Source organism: Phocoena phocoena, chromosome 12, assembly GCF_963924675.1.
Source record: "Phocoena phocoena chromosome 12, mPhoPho1.1, whole genome shotgun sequence".
NCBI lineage: Eukaryota > Metazoa > Chordata > Mammalia > Artiodactyla > Phocoenidae > Phocoena > Phocoena phocoena.
In genome coordinates, this window is record NC_089230.1 from 41,238,939 (window position 1) to 41,255,521 (window position 16,583).

Sequence of the window (16,583 nt, forward strand, 5' to 3'; positions counted from 1 at the left end):
TTGTGGTTATATAGGAAAATGTCCTTGGAGATGAATACTGAAATATTTCATGACTAGATATCTATAATTTCATTAAAATAATTCCTCAATGGATAAAGAAGGTGTGGCACATATATACAGTGGAATATTACTCAGCCATAAAAAGAAATGAAATTGAGTTATTTGTAGTGAGGTGGATGACCTAGAGACTGTCATACAGAGTGAAGTAAGTCAGAAAGAGAAAAACAAATACCATATGCTAACACATATATATGGAATCTAAAAAAAAGTGGTTCTGAAGAACCTAGAGGCAGGACAGGAATAAAGATGCAGAGGTAGAGAATGGACTTGAGGACATGGGGAGGGAGAAGGGTAAGCTGGGATGAAGTGAGAGAGTGGCATTGACATATATACACTGCCAAACGTAAAATAGATAGCTAGTGGGAAGCAGCCACATAGCACGGGGAGATCAGCTCGGTGCTTTGTGTCCACCTAGAGGGGTGGGATAGGGAGGGTGGGAGGGAGATGCAAGAGGGAGGAGATATGGGGATATATGTATATGTATAGCTGATTCACTTTGTTATACAGCAGAAACTAACACAGCATTGTTAAAGCAACTATATTCCAATAAAGATGTTAAAAAAATAATGATAATTCCTCAAAAGAATACTAATATGCTTACATATAGGTATGTAGATGAAGCAAATATGGCAATATAAATATTACTAGTTATTAAATCTAAGTGGTGGGTATATGGGTAAATCTAGGTGTTTACTGAACTTTTGCTTTACTTTATGTATTTGAAATTTTTTATTAAAAATAAAGTTTATAAAAGTAGATCTGTGAATATTCTAAATATGAAACAAGAATATGGTCTTAACAGTGTTTAGTCTGCTATTTATGTAAAAAGGGATGGATATTTATTCATATTTGTTAGCATAGGCAAAAAAATTTATCTTTGAAACGTGATTCAAGAGACAGTAATGATTCTCTGTGGGAAGAGGGAATAGGAAAAGAGAAGATGAGGTAGAAATTGGAAGTAAAACTTTACTTCTTTAATGCTTTTTAATATTTTGAAACATATCTAATGAAAACATACATTATAGGAGAATATGGTCCTAAATTACCATTAAGGACTGGATCCTAAAAAAAATAGAAAAATAATTTTTCATGCCCAAAAGACTTTTCAGATTTTGGTAAATCATTAAGCTTGTGTGCATCTAGTAACTATTGTTGACCTGGACATTTAGAGTTCATTTTGGGAACATTAAAAAACTGAACTTGCTTTATTTTGTTGTAAGATTTCAGCATCATTTTTCTTGTTATCTCTATAACAAGAGATATTTGCACTGGGGAGTTTTTTTTTTTTTTAAAGTATATTATGAGTCAGTCTTATATATATATTATCTTCTTCTTTTTTAAAACACCATCTTGTTTCAAATAATGAATACTGATTGGTCGTATCTCAGTTTTCACTGCTAATAAATTCCTTTTGCTCTCCTAGACTCAGGTAGTTGGCTTATTTTCATGGCCCTACCATATTTAGCAGCATAAAAAGTGGCACGATGTAGTATGTGAAAAGAGTTAGAGCTCACATTCTAGAAATAGACCTAGCATGGAACCCCACCCCATTCCTGCCATTTAACTGAAGACCTTAGGGAAGTCACCTAACCTTGCTAAATCCCAGTTTCCTTTGTTAGATAGTAAGGTAATATTACCTATGCAGTTGTTGAGAAGATTAGTTGAATTATATAAACAACCTCCTACCTGTCATGCTCTCATTTAAAAGAGGCACCCATTGCCTGTTTTTAAAGTGTGAATTACCAATAAGTCTGTGAAGGACTATTATTTTTGACATTGGTTATTACATTGCTTCATTATTTATAGGTAATTCTAACAAGAATGAAATTTAAACTATTTCCCTTGCAAACGAGACCTTATATGAAAGTAAGTTTAGGACTTCCCTGGTGGTCCAGTGGTTAAGAATCTACCTGCCAATGCAGGGGACAGGGGTTCGAGCCCTGGTCTGGGAGGATCCCACATGCCGGGGGCAACTAAGCTCATGCGCCACAACTACTGAAGCCCACGTGCTCTGTGGCCCGCATGCCGCAACTGCTGAGCCCGTGCTCCACAACAAGAGAAACCACCACAATGAGAAGCCCGCGCACCCCTATGAGTAGCCCCCGCTTGCAGCAACCAGAGAAAGCCCACGCGCAGCAACGAAGACACAGCAAAGCCAAAAAAAAAGCTTAATTAAATTTAAAATTTAGGTTAATTTCAATAAATTATTTACAACAATGTCTACTCAAACTTGCCAAGTAAAATACATTTTTGAGTTACCAACTCTTTACCCTTTAGAATTAAGCTTTAAACTTCCTGTTGGGTTTAACCCATTGGTTCACAGTTGATTGGACCAGCAGCTCTGGAAATCATAATGTCCTTTACAAACATTACATATTTACTATAGTAAAGTAGTCGGCATAATGATCAAGTTTGAGCCTTAGAAAGATTTCTGTGATAGTCTTTTGGAAATCATTCTAAAATGGATGTTGTTGTGTAAGTCCTCTTTCAGCAGGGGATAATTTATGAGAATAATCTTTAATAATTTGCTATGTATATTTATAAGTATGTGAATTTTTAAAATGATGATTCATTAAAGACTCATAGTTGATTATTTAGCCACCTTGAAGAAAGGATATACTGTACCTGTCCAGAACAAATTAAGATTTCTTACCTTTGGCTAGGATGGGGAGAGGGAGAGGGACATCCCTGGGCAGGATTTTCATACTCTTCCTGATTAATATGTCATCAGTCTGTGCAGCTGTCTCTTACTACTAGGATTTTTTTTAATTAATTTATTTTTGGCTACCTTGGGTCTTCGTTGCTGCACACGGGCTTTCTCTAGTTGCGTCGAGTGTGGGCTACTCTTCATTGAGGTGCGCGGGCCTCCCATTGTGGTGGCTTCTCTTGTTGTGGAGCATGGGCTCTAGGAGTGTGGGCTTCAGTAGTTGTGGCATGCGGGCTCAGTAGTTGTGGCACACAGGCTTAGTTGCTCCGCGGCATGTGGGATCTTCCCAGACCGGGGATTGAACCACACCCGTGTGCCCTGTATTGGCAGGCAGATTCTTAACCACTGCGCCACTAGGGAAGTCCCCAGGAATATTTTTTGAATTACCTTTTTCTAGAGGACTTGCAAGACATATAAGAGCTTTCTTAAAGTGCTGCATATTTGGTAGCTTTATAGCAATTAAATTGCTTTAAGGAAGTTGGCTGTTAATGGTAGCAATTTGTTACACTTTTAAAACTTGGGAATGCCTCACTTTGTTTCCTTATTACTTGAGTTATAATTTCTACCTCCAAGTGAACATTTGGTTAATTTATTTTTATTGAGCAGATATCTCTAAAATTGAAGAGAAAAAAACCAAAACCAGATTTCTTTTGGTTAGCTAAATGTCAGTTGCTTAATGCAAAAGATAAAAATACTTTTCTGGACTAAACTCTTTATATTTTCAAAGCACTTTCATGTGTATTATCCCATTTGATCCGGCTAAAATAGTAGGAGGTGGGTGGCATAGGTGTTACTTTGTTTTAAAGATCAGGAGATGGATGCCTTAGAGAGTTTAAAGGACTTGCCCAAGGTCACACCTAAAAATTCTCTAAATGCATAAATAATCTTTAAAATTTATGCAGCCTGTTCTCTGATTTACCTGTAGCCTCTCTGTTGTCTTTTTGGATAAAATATTCTCCATTATTGCTTAAATGCAACTTTTTTTCTCCTCCATTAATGGGGAAATATTGATGAAACTATTAAATCTCTACAGGGAAGAAATAAATCAGTAAATTTGCAGTAGGATCAAAAATAAATACTGAGAGAAATTAACTTTAGAATACTTAAATATTCAACAGCTATACTTAGCTAAGCTATTGAACAGGTGCGCCTAATACAGTTTTTAAAAAAGTGTTACATGACTTGAGAAACAAAATACTTATGGTTAAAAATGTAAATTTTATGCTTACTTACATACAATAATACTTTGATTTTCACTGTTGAGTCTAACTTTTAAAAGAAGAAGTTATTGCCCAGATTTTCAGGATCTTTAAAGCATAATCTTGGGTGAGGGGAGAAGACTTTGTAAATAGGACACAGAACCCCGAACATATATAGAGAAAAAATTGGAAATTTTTACCAAATAAAAATTAATATAGCCGCAAAAAATGGCTAAAATAAAATGACAAACAGCAACTTGGGAAAAAATTGGCAAAACACATGATGGATAAAAGGCAAGTTTTCTTAATGTATAAAAAGCTCTTTCTAAAAGCATTAGTATGAATATGGATGGTTAATATGGCATAATGATAGTATTTAAAAATTAGAAGAGATCTACCTGTTTATCAGTAGAGGATTGGCTTAATGACATGTGATTATCCATTTTATGGAATATTATTATGCAGCTGTTTAAAATGATTATCCTAGAAAGTGTCTGTGATGAGCTGCTAATTGAGACAGATACCTTACAAAAGTAATATATATAATGTAATATCTTTTATTGGAAAGAACAAATCCTTGAGATATATATCTATATAGATATATATCTGTATGTTTGTATGCATATGGGTGGAAAACATTGGTTAACTAGGATTTACAGGTGAGAGACATTACAAGGGGGTAGGGATTCAATATTTAGCTGTTTCTCAGTTCATCTTTACATTGTTTCATTTATAACAATGTGTATACATTACTTATATAATTTTTTTAATTTATAAAAAGTAATAGAAGTGGGAGAGACAGTAACACCAATACATAAATGAGGCAGTTTCATAAACATGTACTTCTCAGAAAAAGATGCACATTGGCCATGAGCATCAGAAGCTCATAAATAAATACAAATTAAAATAGCATTAGGATGTTATTTTTCACCTAGCAAACTCACCAAGTTTTAAAAATTTGATAAATACCCAGAGTTAGTAGCTAGAATGTTCTCATGCACACTCAGTTTGTGTTTGCACACAAACTCGTTAGAAGGTAACTGGGTGGTGTTTATTAAATTTTAAATACATACTTTATGACCTGGAAATTCAACTTGTAGGATTTTATCCTAGAGACCTACTCATGAATGTGCCACAATTTTTATAATAGCAAAACTTGAGAACAGAGACAAATGATTGAATAAGTCACGGTACACCCACACACTGAAATACTATGCAGCTATAATGCAGTAGAGCACCAAGGTACTTAACTCTTTCATGAAACACAGTATATGGTAATATGTATAGCATACTTCCATTTGTATTTTTAAAAGTTCTGTCTAGTGACCATGTACTAGGAAATTTCAGAAGAGATTTCAGTAAATTATTGATGGTGTTTACTCTGAAAAATATTAGGATCTAGAGTATGAGAAGAAAAAGATTTCTTCAAACTGAAAATTTCCTCAAGTTGAATAAATTGATGTTTATAAAAAAACTAAAAAAGGAAAATTAAGATGATCAAATTTGACTTTGTCCTTGTAATTATAAATGATGGTTATTATAGCAAAATCTGAAAGAGAGAACTCATGCTTTTCTTTATCATGCCTGTTCCTGTGTCAGTCTTTTGCATCTTCTTAAGTAGCATCAATACCTACGCAGCTGCTAAAGCCAAAAAAACTAGAAATCATCCTTGATTCCATTCCTCCCTTATCCCCAAATCCGGTTCTTCCTCCAGACAATAGCCTGAATCCCTCCATGTCTGTCCATCTCCACAATTAGCACCTAGTCCAGACCACCATCTGCCTGTTGCCTAGATACCTGCTTGCTTGCTTCCTTCCAGGTCTTGCTCTCACATAGTGCAGTCTTACCATAGTGTCCAGAGTGAGCTTTAATAAAGCAAATCAGATTTATCACCTCCTATTTAAAACCCTAGAGTGAGTCCCCATTGTACTTAGAATAAATCAAATGCTTGCTCTGGCCTACCAGTCCTGGGTGATCTGCCCCTTTATCAGCTCTCCAGTGTCCCTGTCACTACAGCCACACAGCCAGCCTCTGTTTTCACACTTTTCAGAGTCATGACCCCCTAGGGCACTTGCAGGAACCATTCCCAGGTCCTCACTGACAATTTCATTTTTATTTTGCTTGTCTCAGCTTGAAACTCTCCTCTTTAACATGATCTTCCCAACAAATCCGTCTAAAGAAGCTCCCTGTCAGACTCTGTCACATCAGCCTGTTTTATTCTCTTCTTAGTGCTTAACGTTACATGATAATTGTGCCATTTTTCACATTGACATCCTACTATTAACTGAAGTAGGTTATCTTAAATTCCAAGAAAGTACATTTTCCTCAAGGACCCAAGAGAGCATTTTCATTTTGAATGGGGGAGGGGGGAATAGCCCATAAACATTGTTACTGTTCTTAAACTGGCATTCATGGAACAAGAAGACACTCATCAGAGCTGTAAGATTTATTTTGCACCAAGACTAGCCCCAATCCATAAAACCCTGGAATCCTCCTACTAGTTCATTGCTTTATTTCACAACAGCTCATTTCAGACCAGATCTTTCTGGAAAGTCTGGTCTTACCTTAGTCTAGTATAGTTTGTCCTAAGCCTAGCCTCTCCCCTTTCATTCCAGATTCCTCTGGAGATTCTTCTCATAATACCACCAAACTCTATCCTAAGTGGGTTAAGAACAGCAGTGTTCGGGGCCTAATAATTACATAAAATTCTCTGAGCCAGCAAGTTTGTACTATGAAATATAAAGCCCAGCCTCCATGAGCAGAGGGTAAAGAAGGAAGGGTTTTTTTCTCTCTTCCTTTTCCTTACAGGTAAAATGAGAGTGGTTATTACTTTCTAATTTCAAAATACTATTTTGATGTTTTCATTTTAGCATTTTATAATGTTTTCTAACAAAGTTACCAAAAGCTACATTTTTATGTCAGCACTCATTTATCTGATTATTTCCTTAAAGGTAAAATAAGTATGATTGTATGGTCTCAAGGTACTATACTCATGTATTCACTTTGGCATTTTACAGAGCTAACACACATTAAATAAAGATTTTTAAAACTTAGTTATGTTGTCAGTGCTCATATTTTGAACATTCTACTAGGAAATAGGTAGTTTTACTATCAAAGTTCCACCAACCATTTTGCTTAGTATTTTGAAACATTTTTCAAATGTTCATATCAGCATTAGGAGGCTACCAAAAGTTCAGACCACGTAAACTACCCATTTTGATTATTCTCACTTTGTGAAAGTTGTTAGGGAGTTAGTTACATTTTTTTTTAGGATTTTTTCCTATAGTATAAAGAATCTTAATTACTGAAAATATATAAACGTGTAAGTTAAAGGTAAACAATTGAAAGTGTCTATACATGTAAAATATTTTAACTGTAAGTACTAAACCTCAGACTACTTTCTGAATTTTATAGAAAAAAAATATGAGTTACAGTAATTTAGAAATGGATTGGTTGCTGAAATATATAAATGCATCAGTCATCAACTTATGGCATTTACTATGTGAATATCTATTTTAAGGGGCGGTGGTGGTAAAAGAAACAATTGTATCTCCACCTTTAGGTCTTATTCTCAGGTTAGAGAGATGAATTTCAGCATGTGGAAAGATAAATAACAGAGAAGACATCACAGGGCAGCACATAGCTAATTATACACAGATGATCCTTTAGGACTGACTATATTTTATATAAGGATGTCAGTGAGAGCCAAAACAGGACAGTCATTGATTTCATCATAGTAGCTCAATGTTCTGTTGAGGACACCTGTCTTTTTTTTTTTTTTTTAACATCTTTATTGGAGTACAATTGCTTTACAATGGTATGTTAGTTTCTGCTTTATAACAAAGTGAATCAGTTATACATATACATATGTTCCCATATCTCTTCCCTATTGCATCTCCCTCCCTCCCACCCTCCCTATCCCACCCCTCTAGGCGGTCACAAACCACCTAGCTGATCTCCCTGTGCTATGCGGCTGCTTCCCACTAGCTATCTATTTTACGTTTGGTAGAGGACACCTGTCTTTATTGTTGAGTTTTCCTCAACAATTTATTCTTCCTCTTTATTCCTTATTCGCGATTGTCCTCTTTATTCTTGTGTCATGATTTTTCCTAATCTTTATGTTTTTAAAACTTTAGTTGCCACACTGTTTCATAACACAGTTTTCCACAGTCTCAGAACCATACATTGTAGGCAGAAGGCAGAAAAATGAGAATGCAATAGCTTGGTAGCTTTATTCTCCAGCATCTGTTCAGAGTAATCCCTGAATCTGTTTGTTCTTCCCACAAGCCATGCACACATTTTTGTTTGCATGATCCTTATGTAAAAGTTCAAAACTAATGCTACCATTTCAAACGATAAGGTCGTTTAACTAACCATCTAGTTTCTTTGGCTGATTAGATTTCCATTAGATGATAAGAGAAATATCTAAATTTACATAACGCAGCTTTAAAGAATGCCCTAGTTAATAGCCCTGATTACCTATATATCATCTATTTTCTTGAACTTTCTTGCTGATTCATCATTGGGAATTTGAATAGGATTTAGCTACATTTTCCCACTACAGGTTCCTTAATTTAGCATTTATTTTACTGATCTTGCCTTAAAAACAATTTATTGCCCACCCTGAAGTATAATGATAACTAATTTATTAATCATTAGGGAATGTCTAATGCCCTAGACTTCGGGATTACACAGGTGCATAAAGCAGAATCTGGGTCCCTGAGGATCTTAGAATCTAGTAGAAAGGAGAAATCCTTGCCATTCTGGTTATGGAAAGAGACTGTTGTATACCATTTGGAAAATTAAAAGCCTGGGATCTGTACTGATTTCATTTATCTTGATCTGTAGATGAGCCATAGACCCATAGAATGAAAGGCAGAAAAAGAGATGAATAAACATAGCCAAATCTGACCGTAGTCTTGGATCTTAAGTAATGTTTTGGAATGATGTTATGTGTTAAACTCTTACAATAGTGGAATAATTGTATCTAAAAGGAAGGGAAGTTCTGGCAAACTATTATTAGTGAATTACCATTTGGAAGATGGACTATACTATGCTTCTGTTCCCTCCTGAGGTTTATTCGAAAAGTGGATATAGATCCTTGTCTGTAACTTCCACATCTCCAGTTTTAAAGGACTTAATGTGATTTCAACAAATGGATTTGAGCTATCCCAGGAGTTCTAGAGGCTACCAAATGTGGTGGGATACAATAGACCCACTTTGTAAAGAGAAATAACTGTAAATAGTGGGCATTTATGCCTCCAATACACATTCCGAAATCCATCCTCATTATCGGTTTAGACAATTCAACTAACATCTTCCAGCTGGAATCAATGTAGGCATTTTTATTAAGAAATAAGTTAGCTTTATAAAAGGTCCAGACATACCACTAAATTGTTTACAGTGGAAAAAAAAAAAACTTAAAAATAACTTAGCTTCAGTGTCCATCAGTAGGGGTGTGTTTAAGTAAATTAGAATATATCCATTCAGTCAGATACTATGCACTCCTCAAGAACAACGATGATGTACATTGATTGACATGGGAAATGTCTGTGAAAAATGTAATGTATATTTAAAACAACAGGTAGAATACGATTTTTTTTAAGTGCGGTAAAGTAAATGTATGTGCATGCCCACACATCCTAAGGGCACTGAAATGCTTTCTCATCAGTACTGCCTTTTGGTGGTGTTCTCTGACCTAATGATAGGATATCCCAGTTTGCCCAATAACTGGGCAGAAGCTACATTCAACTTATTTTCAGTCTGTTGGAAGTGGTTTGGTTAGCAAGGAGGTCTTATCCAAAGGGCAGCTGGAAAACAGAATTTTAGCATCTTTGAACCTTAGGAGCAGGTTAGTTATGGAATTAAAGAGGACATATCATCTCAGTTTTTGTAGGCCCCAGCCTATCCTCCAATCCAAGTTAGTCAAATACAAGGACAGCAGTATTGACTGTGAGAATAAACTAAAATAATAAATATTCAGTTTCGATTCTGTCTAAAATAAATACCTACAAAGTGGGACAAGATATGGATAATTTTAAAAAATTATTTCGACCCTTGCTTAAAAAACTTAAGTATGAACATTCTTTGGAGATATAAACCACATGCTGCTGTTCAGAAGCAGTAAGTATTGGATTATGAATGAATTCAGTCAAGTGGCTACCCTTTATTAGCCAGCTTTCCCTGATAGGATAGCCCTCAGGAGACTAGTGCTCCCCAGTCAAAATTTCTGTGCATGAGCTACAGTAGAATCTTGACTAGTCTTAGAATGCCAGTCCCTGGAATTGTTAGTCCAAGTCTTAATGAGGTCTTAGACTACAAACTTGAAAGATTGGCACTGTGCAAGCCTTTGCAGGAAGGAAGCATTTGTAATAAGTGAAGCTGAAATTGCTTAATCTCAAAATCAGTTAGCTTTGGGAATACATTTAAATGAAACAATCATCATGAACTTTCCAATTATTTTTTTCCTAATCTATGCTAAAATCCAAAAGGAATATTATTGGATTATCTGCTCTTTTGAATTAAATATCCCTGTGTGCCCCGTCATTTGCAAACATAAGTAGAGCTTTACCATGTTATATAGAATATGGGAAATTTTTTTCTTCCAAAACTTGTTAACTCCATAGCCACAAGGAATAAGCTGTATTTTGGACTATGAACTTGAAAGGAGTTTGTTTACTGATCAGCTAATCAGAAATTATTCAGACAAGAATCCTCAATAAATTTCTTTATTGGTCCATTTCCCATTTCGCAGAGAAGAGCAAGCAGCAAGGAAGAGTAAATTGAAAGTCTATAGCTAATCAAGACTTTAGAACTATTTAATGTTTTGCCTACATATTCATCTGGCAATTTTTTAGAATTGTTTCAGTTCTATAAATTATTAGTTGCATTTGATTATATTAAGTAAATAAATGTATTTGTTAATATTCCAAATTTTATCTGGGGAGTAACGATAGCATATAACTTCAGGTACCTAGATTTAAGATTATTTTGAAGGCGTATACCATCAATCCAGAGCAATCCTCCAGCTACTTGATTCATTACAAGCTCTGGCGAAAGAGCAGCTCTCCCACAGCTCTCCCACAGGATTCAAACGTGCATAGAATAACATCATTAGTACTGTACTTCCTTCCTCTGGAGCTATTAACCATTCCCAGGAGAGAGAAGAGAAAACACATAACACCCATTGCTTATCAGAGTTATGAGTTCGGTAAATAATTATACCTTCTTGTTTTTGAGTGCAGTAGAATGAGGAAGTATATTACGGCTGCTACTAAACCACATTCAAATTACAGTCTCTAGAGCAACAACACAGTAATCTACATTTTCAAAAGAATCATAGCAACTCAATTCTTTTTTTTTTTTTTTTTCGGTACGCGGGCCTCTCCCGTTGCGGAGCACAGGCTCCGGACGCGCAGGCTCAGCGGCCATGGCTCACGGGCCCAGCCGCTCCGCTGCATGTGGGATCCTCCCGGACCGGGCACGAACCTGTGTCCCCTACATCGGCAGGTGGACTCTCAACCACTGCGCCACCAGGGAAGCCCACAACTCAGTATTTTAAAAGACATGTTTCTAATTGCAATTGCCATAATTAGTTATTTTCTGATGTGATGTTTTACTTTCAAAGAATTATTACCTTTGTAGAATAGTGAAATTTTAAATTAAATTAAAAGTTGAGACACATGTTTTAAATAATACTCCAATTTAAAATGGAAGAACTGGAGATTGGAGGAAACCGAAATAAATGAAATTAGAATGATAGCAAAGTTTGAAGTTCTATTCCAGGATTCTTTGAACCAAACACTTGACAGCTCCCCAGTCATGTTAATTGCCTTTTTGTGTCTGTATATATTTCCATATGCTGAGTCATCATTTTGGCTTAAAATGCAGTCATTATAACAATATTGGCAATATTTGGCTTAAAATGCAGTCATTATAACAATATTGGCAATATTTAAATGTTCTTCCCTTTCATGCCTGCCTTATGGAACATACAGTTTCTGAACACAAACTGTTATTTTATCTTTAAAATATTTTTCTAAAATATTATTAGTGCTTGTAAAATAAAGATAAGAGAACATGATTGCCTTTAAAGTACTATGATAGCAGAACTAAAGTTAAAGACGTTTAAAATCCCCTAGTCTCTCAAATTAAATTCATTTTGAGCCAGAGGTCTAGAAAGCTTAGCCTTTGGTATCATGGGATGCCCAGGGCACCCTGACTCCCAGACCAAGGGAGCAGAATCTTTCTTGACTCATTTCCCTTTATCACAGACTCACCATATTCATGTCAAATGCCCACTGTCCGTATATATTATTTTATATATGCTGTATTTTAAATGGATACACTGCTGTATTTAAAATGGATAACCAACAAGAACCTACTGTATAGCACAGGGAACTCTGCTCAATTTTATGTAACAATCTAAATGGGAAAAGAATTTGAAAAACAATAGATGCATGTATATGTATAACTGAATCACTTTGCTGTACACCTGAAACTAATACAACATTGTTAATCAACTATACTGCAATAGAAAATAGAAAGTTTTAAAAAAATAAAAATACCAAAAAAAAGAAATTAGAGCCATATAAATATATAGATTTTTCAATAGACTCATAGAATTTAAACACAAAAAAGATCTTAGAAATTGTTCTGTGAGTGACCAAAACTTGGTTCTGACTCACTACACATTTGCTGTGCAAGTAGGCAGCCACTTCCCCGACACACAGGTATTTCAGCTGTGATGGCCCATGGCATGTGCCTCATGCTTTCCAGGCCAATCTCCATGTCTTTGCAGCTTTGCCTAAGAAAAGGCAAATGACCTTATTTAATATCTAGATATAATGATGCCCTATCTGCTTTCTTGAAACCCTTCCCTGATTTACATTTAAGAGCCAGTGTAACCATTGATCTTATAATTTTACTGAAACACAGTAATTTTGTAGATTGAAAGAATGGCAACCAAAGCTATACTTTCATATAAATATATATGTATTCGAAACCCAGCTTCCTTTCTGTTCACATGATGCAGCCTTTGCTAGTGCTTTTAATATTTTGCTCCCTGTATAATTAGTGATACAGTGCTGTTTTCCTTCTGATATGAATGTGTGCAAAGACAAAGACATTTTATATATATATATATATATATATATATATAAACCTTTAAATCTTCTTTTAACATATTGAAATTTTTTCAGTATATCTCTGATTTTTTCTTGATTAACCACAATAATAGCAGAGAACAAATGCCTGCATACAAAAGTAATTTGAATTTTATTTAGTACATATACAGCTTAAGTTTCACATCTGAGTGTGCTGCCATAGCCTCTAACACCCTGAACTTGAAAAGAACCTGAAAAGTCCCTGAAGCTCTGGAAACTGGGCTGGGCTCCTTGGCATGCTGTCCTCTTCCTTCTCCAGGGTGAAGTCATCACTCCCTCTTGCCCTGATATCGTGGCTTTTATAGTTTCTCTGGAACATAGAAATTTGGAGTTTTGCTAAATAGGTTTATTGACTTTGGTCAGTGATAGAACGGTTGGAATAAAAACATAACATGTCATGATGGCAAATTAGTGACCAGTTACTGTATGCATTTGCCATATGTTAATAAAATTTGAAAGTAGCTGTTCATCCTATTTGGATGATTGGATATTCCTTTGATCTAAGCCAACGATGAAAATAAAAACTGACTCTCAGTCCCAGAAGTTAATAAATGTAAGGCATTTTCTAAAATAAATGAATATGTGGTTTTCAGATCTCTGTCTTTTATTTCTGTTTATTTTTTTATTAGGTTTACTATAAATCCGTGTTTGGGAGCAAAATCTAGATTTTACTCCAAAAAGAAACAGGGAGTAAGAGGGTGGCAGCCTACAGTGTCAGACACCCGATTGTCACCATTGTTTTCCTTTTCATCAGCATCCTCAGCATGCCTGTGGCAGAACTGGAAGGGTTTACCCAGGGCTGTGAATGTGTAAAATGAAAAACAAAGGGGATAGGAAACCTAGGGGACACCGAGAGCAGTATGTCAATGGGGCCAACTTAGAAAGAGAGGAAAGTGAGAAATCCACAAGCCTGCAAGGTTTGGCTTCAACTTAACCTTGCAGCCTTCTCTCCTGCCACCTTCCCTTCCCTCCACTCACCAGTCTCAGGAGCTACCTCAGGTTCCTGGCTAGCCCTTCTGCTGTGTGTCTCTCTGTGTCCAGATTCTCCTTCTCTCCATTCTTCCCTCACTACTTGTTATTTACCCTTCAAGAATCTACTCAGGACTCGCCTCGAAGAAGCCTTCTGTGATCCCTTCCATGTTGGATTGCATGTCCTGGCCCTAGGTGCTCAGAACACTTCACACATTTAACTTGGCACTTACTGTATGTGATTGGAATTATTTACGCTTAGGTCTTTCTTTCCCATTATGCTATAAGGTCCTTAAGAGTGATTTATTCATTATAAGGATCCTTGTAACCCAGTGCCCTGCATAGTCCCTGGCAAAGCGTAGGCATGCAGTAAATGTAAGTCTGAATGAAAACCAAAATGTGGGTTTTCAGCTTTCTGGAAGAGAATATATTGGTCAGGAGAATCATTGACTTTATTTGAATTATCACCTGTGTTTGACATTTTAAGTAGCTCTCCAGACATAAACTGTACCCAAGGGTATGACCATGTCTCAAGAGCCACTTTATGTGTATTTGTGTCAGTATATGTTTAGGACTAACTCTTTTTAAAAAGCATTTCACTAAGATGAGCCACAAGGCAATAATTTTTTAAGCTTATTCCTTTGACCTCTTTCAGATTTGAATTACATAATTTTGTTGAAGTTCTTGAGCATAGATTAAATAGGTCATGGAATACACGAGTGCCTTAGAAAATAGGTAAAATTGTGTGAAGGGAAACAAGAAAGGAAGTCTAGTAAACGGGGAGGAAGTTTAAAGCAGGGTGGAATGAGTATATAACTAACGAATCTTTGAAATACATCTTATATCCAAGAAAAATGTTGTATATAATGTGAATGTCTATAAAAGTCCCTGGACTCTCAGACTGAAATTAATTAAAATGTTGAAAGGCTTAATATGGGATATGGAGCATGATAGCGGTGTTTTGGTCTGATTTTGTTTTGTATTCTACTTGGGTGTATATCTCTTTATGGCACCTGTACCTTCTAAAAGATTTGTTCATCAGCAGCAAGCACATAACAACTTCTTTCTGACTTAAGTCAAAAGTAATTTTCAATTTGAAGATAGGAATCAAAGCCTGAAACCAGTAGCCAAAGAAAGCAACACTGGATATTTTAAAATATACAGAGCAAACTATTAACTGAGGTGTCATTATTCAAAAGCTGTCTCTTTCACTTCTACTTAGAGCTGCAAAAAATGGAATCATTCTGACCCATAACTCTTCACTTTCTTCTCTTCTTTAGTGGGATTGGAAGGAATTGGCCCTGGGCCTCAGGAGGCAGCAGTATTTTGGCAGAATTTGGAACTCTGCATTTGGAGTTTATACACTTGAGCTACTTATCAGGAAACCCCATCTTTGCTGATAAGGTGAGATTCTTCAGTATACCTTGCACTGCAAAAAAGTACTTGTTGGAAACAATATCCCTCTCTGGGGAGATTTAGTAATATGGAATGTGGAAAAGAAGCACCAATTTTAATGTAGCCCTTTATGAAGTTTTGTTACATGCAGCATTTCATTTAACCAAACTGTAAACCATTCTTTTCACAGCACCATTCTAACTCAGTGCAAGAGGGCCTTACATGTCTGATTCTCTACACCTCAAGCAAGTAACTTTACATCTCTGAAGCTTTTCCCTTATCTAAAACTATAGTGTTTTGTGGACTGTGTGAACCGTATACATGAAAGACTTTTTAAACTCAAAGTGTTTTACAAATGCAAAGTAGCAATTGAATCAGTTTCTAATTTTCAGGAAACACACCCATCACCCCACCACTCACCCCACTTGTCAGCTCCCCTTTACAGCAGAATTCTTTGGAAGAGTTGTCTGTGTTTGTTATCTTCTCTTCTTGACTCCCACTCCCTTGAATGCTCTCCCGCTGGGGCTTTTCTCCTAGCCACACCAGTGAGGGCTGTGTTGCCAGATCCAGTAGTCATTCTCACCTCTCCCTCTCCCTCCCTTTTCCTCCCCATTTTCCTCTCCCTCTCCCTCCCCCTCCCCCTCCCCTCCCTTCCCCTCCCCTTCCCCTCCCCTCCCCTCCCCTCCCCTGCCCTCCCCTTCCCCTCCCCTCCCCCTCTCCCTCCCCATGTCCCTCCCCCTCTCCCTCCCCTCCCCCTCCCCCTCCCCCTCCCCTCCCCCTCCCCCTCCCTCTCTCCCTCCCCTCTCCCTCCCTCCCCTCCCTCTCCTCCCTCCCCTCCCCCTCCCTCTCTCCCTCTCCCTCCCCTCCCCCTCCCCCTCCCTCTCCCTCCCCTCTCCCTCCCCTCCCCCTCCCCCTCCCCCTCTCCCTCTCCCTCTCAGCATTGGCACACTTGATCACTTCCTTCTCCACAGGTATTCTCTGCCCCTGGCTTGCCTCCGTCTTTGCCAGGTGCTCCTTCTCAGTCTCCTATATTGGATCTTCTTTATCACATCAACCTCTAGACATTGGAAAACCCCAAGACTCAAACCA

At 36.9% G+C, this 16,583-nt stretch overlaps 1 protein-coding gene across 1 annotated transcript in view; it reads left to right on the plus strand.

Annotated features, from left to right (window-relative positions):
- Nucleotides 1–16,583, plus strand: part of MAN1A1 (mannosidase alpha class 1A member 1) — a 169,400-nt gene that overhangs the window by 119,228 nt on the left and 33,589 nt on the right. Inside the window, exon 6 of the mRNA XM_065888750.1 lies at nucleotides 15,380–15,503. Within this exon, the coding sequence (XP_065744822.1) occupies nucleotides 15,380–15,503 (124 nt within the window). The remainder of the gene's footprint in view (nucleotides 1–15,379; nucleotides 15,504–16,583) is intronic.